Source organism: Egretta garzetta, unplaced genomic scaffold, assembly GCF_000687185.1.
Source record: "Egretta garzetta isolate BGI_Z169 unplaced genomic scaffold, ASM68718v1 scaffold447, whole genome shotgun sequence".
NCBI lineage: Eukaryota > Metazoa > Chordata > Aves > Pelecaniformes > Ardeidae > Egretta > Egretta garzetta.
Window position 1 is genome coordinate 1,519,436 of NW_009260397.1, and position 3,214 is coordinate 1,522,649.

Sequence of the window (3,214 nt, forward strand, 5' to 3'; positions counted from 1 at the left end):
ACAGCCAACACTTTCTGTATTTTACATAGACTTGAGGCCAAGAGGAGACCTTGCTGGTACAGATCTTTTGAGTTGCTCTTTCACAACTACATGGGTAGGATATAATCACTAATATATACCAGCAGTGCAATGTGATCCTCTGTCTCTGCCATGGACAGAAATAGCCGTGCCCACGCTGGCTGCCTTCAGTGCTGTTCTTGCAGCCCAAATTGAAACCCCTCTACACGACAGCACTTCCCCCTGCCACAGCCCCAAAACACCCTTACCCGGAGCTTCACATGCGTCCTCTTGCGGAGCCACTTCTCACGGGGCTTGGAGGGGGTGAAGACAGACACCTCCTTCCCATCCAGCTCCAAAACACTCGAGTTCTCGTGCCTCATCACCTGTGGGAAGAAAGATCCCACTGACACATCAGCCTCTTGTGCAGTGACCCCCCTCCTCCTGCCCACACTGTTCTGCATCTCCCGAGCCAGCGTTGAGCAAGGGCAATGCCTGGACAGAGGCAGCCTGAGTTTGCCTGCTGGGTGTTTGGCTTGTCAGCTTGCAGGTTTTACAGGCTGCTCCCTTAATTGCAAGGACAAGTGGTCTCTTCTGAACTAGCAAAGCCTGCAGCCAGCGCTGACTTAATCCCAGCTGGGATGCAGCTTATTTCAATTGTCAGGAGGTACAAAACTGACTCAAACACAGCAGGATAAGCTCTGCACTTAGGTGTCTGCCCTTCTTCAAGCTGCTCATTAGACTCTTCCCACTGCCTGCAAGGGGCCGGTCTCCTTTAAATGCACATTTTCTGCTGTTCCCACAACAGATCCAGCACCGGCTGCTCTGACCAGCCTCATGCTGACAGGTGCCATTCCTTCAGCTCATTTCTTATTTCTATTTAAACACATTTTAGACTGCTCCTGTCCCACAGCTTTTGACCCTCTCATTTTAAGACGAGACAAAACTATTGGTTTGACCCTGTTGGAGGCACACAGGGGTCTGGCTTGACCACACGCAAAGCAGTGCTCAGGGCGTCTGTCCATCCTGACCTCGTCTCTGAGACTGACAGAGCTCAAGGCGTTTGTGCTGGTGGGATGTCACTGCACCAGAGCAAGGATCAGAGGCTGAAGGTGATGCCCACCAGACAGCCTCTGGAGGCAATTCCTGCCTGTCACCAGGGCATGGGCAGGGATGGAAAAGCAGGATTAGATCCTCCCTAGAGTGCTCTTAAGCTCTAGAAGGGAAAGGGAAGAATAACACCACAGACCTCAAAAGTAAGGAGACATCTCAAAGACTGCTGTAAGACTGGGAGGTCATCCTGCACAGAGAACTCTGAAACCAGCAGTAGTCCTCAGTGACGCTGTCCCCTCCAAAAAATTAAGGAGCCTATTAAATGTAGGCTCTTTTACAAGGTCTCAAACATATTTTCTGTGGTCAGCAGCTCTCCAGCTGACCCAGGCTGTAGCGGTCTGACCTAGGCCAGCTCGCTTTGCAGAGCTGAAGCTGTTTTTCTTCCAGGGAAATGGAAAAAGGACCCCTGGGAGGATGAGCTTGCTGGGGAGGGAGTTCATGGAAGTCCAAGGTAAACAAAACAACAAGTTTTACTGAAAATTATTTAAATTGGGCATCTATTTTGAGTCCTATTTGGGCTTGTTTTAACAAGCTTTTATCTTTGGAGGCTAAAACTATTCAACAGCTTACTTTTACATTTTGTCCAGAGATAACTTTCAAAGACAATTAGAAACAAGTCCTTATTAGGGGAAGAAGTGGCATGGTGCTCTGGAAGGACTGCAAGAAGATAGGGAATGAGAAAAATCCCAGTCTCAAGACAGAGACAAGTGAGTAGAGACAGGCGCCGGGAAAGGAGGATGCCAGACTACCCAGGCAGCCACCAGCAGGCTTTGAATGGACGAAGAGGGACCTCAAGCCATAAGATATGAAGCATCACACTGTGCTGCAGACCCAGGTCTGGGCTGAATCCTAAGTAATTGGCTATTTTTTGAGTAGAGCGTTTTGTGCACGAGACTGTCGTGACTGTTCTCACTCACGCACAATTATGGGTCGGTCTCTCTCTTCAGCCCCGTTAGGCTGAGTTCAATGTGGGGCTGGGGTTTCACAGCAGCTGATCCAACAAGGTGTGTGCAAGCACAGAGATGTCTCACTGGGCTAGATACAGCCCAGGAAGAAAGGGTTTCACTGGATTATCGCTACCGCTCAGCTGCCACCAGCACTGACATCTCTGTTGTTTATGGTTCCCACACTATTTGGGAGATAGCACTAAAAGAAAGTTTGCCAAGAGAATCATAAATAATTGACAGCTGCAGTCGAGGAGGCTGGAAGAGAATGGGGACGGCTTAACAGCTGAGCTAACACAAAGCAAACCCAAGTGCCGAAGTAGGCAACACAATCCACAGAGTTGCTTTGAGTTTTGTTTTTTCCAGTTCCGCGCTCTAAGTAACGTTCCTTGTGGGGTTCATACTTTGTAAGGCAAATAACTCCCCCTCATCCCCAAGGAACTGAAGGAAATTTTTTTTTTTTTTTTTTTTTTTTTTTTAGGAAAACCACATTTTAAACAGTAAATTTAAATCTCAGGCCAAATGTGGGCTGATAAGAGTCTGAGATGTCAGACTCCAGACACCAGCAATCCCCATTTACCTAGCCCCAGGAGAAATGCTTTGTACTGGAGGAATGAAGGCTAAAATCCCAATGCGGTGATGATGGTCTGACTTCCTAGATGAGACCACAACTTAGAAAGCCAAAACAGAGAGCCCAACCCTGCCTATCAACTCACATCAAATTCATACAAAACTTCTCCTTCGGTTTTATCATATTTGGTGCTATTTTTATTTGTACATTGAGAAGTTTCCTTTAAGTTTCAGACTTGAGATCCAAACTGGCACACAGAGAGAACAGCTCACTTCCAGGAACAAATGCCACCAACTTCTGCCACTGCGATCCGATAGGAAATGGCCCTGGGCTCACTCCATGGCTCCCTAGCAAGCCCATGTGAAACCTGCTCTGATGATAAAACCCAGACCCAAGCTAACCAGGTGTGACAGCACATGTCCATAAAGTTTGCATGTGTGCAGCTCTGCTCGCACACAGGTGAGAAACAAATAGAAAGGGAAAAAATGGATCTGCAGTGGCAAAGGGTATTTTTTCATCTCTATACATCGATAGTTATGGGAAGTGCAGTACAAAAAACAAAGAGCCCAAAATATTTTTCAGCCCAAGG

At 47.6% G+C, this 3,214-nt stretch overlaps 1 protein-coding gene across 1 annotated transcript in view; it reads right to left on the reverse strand.

Moving 5' to 3' along the window:
* Window positions 1–3,214, reverse strand: part of PITPNM2 (phosphatidylinositol transfer protein membrane associated 2) — an 84,420-nt gene that overhangs the window by 5,622 nt on the left and 75,584 nt on the right. Inside the window, 1 exon segment of the mRNA XM_035898545.1 lies at window positions 267–383. Within this exon segment, the coding sequence (XP_035754438.1) occupies window positions 267–383 (117 nt within the window).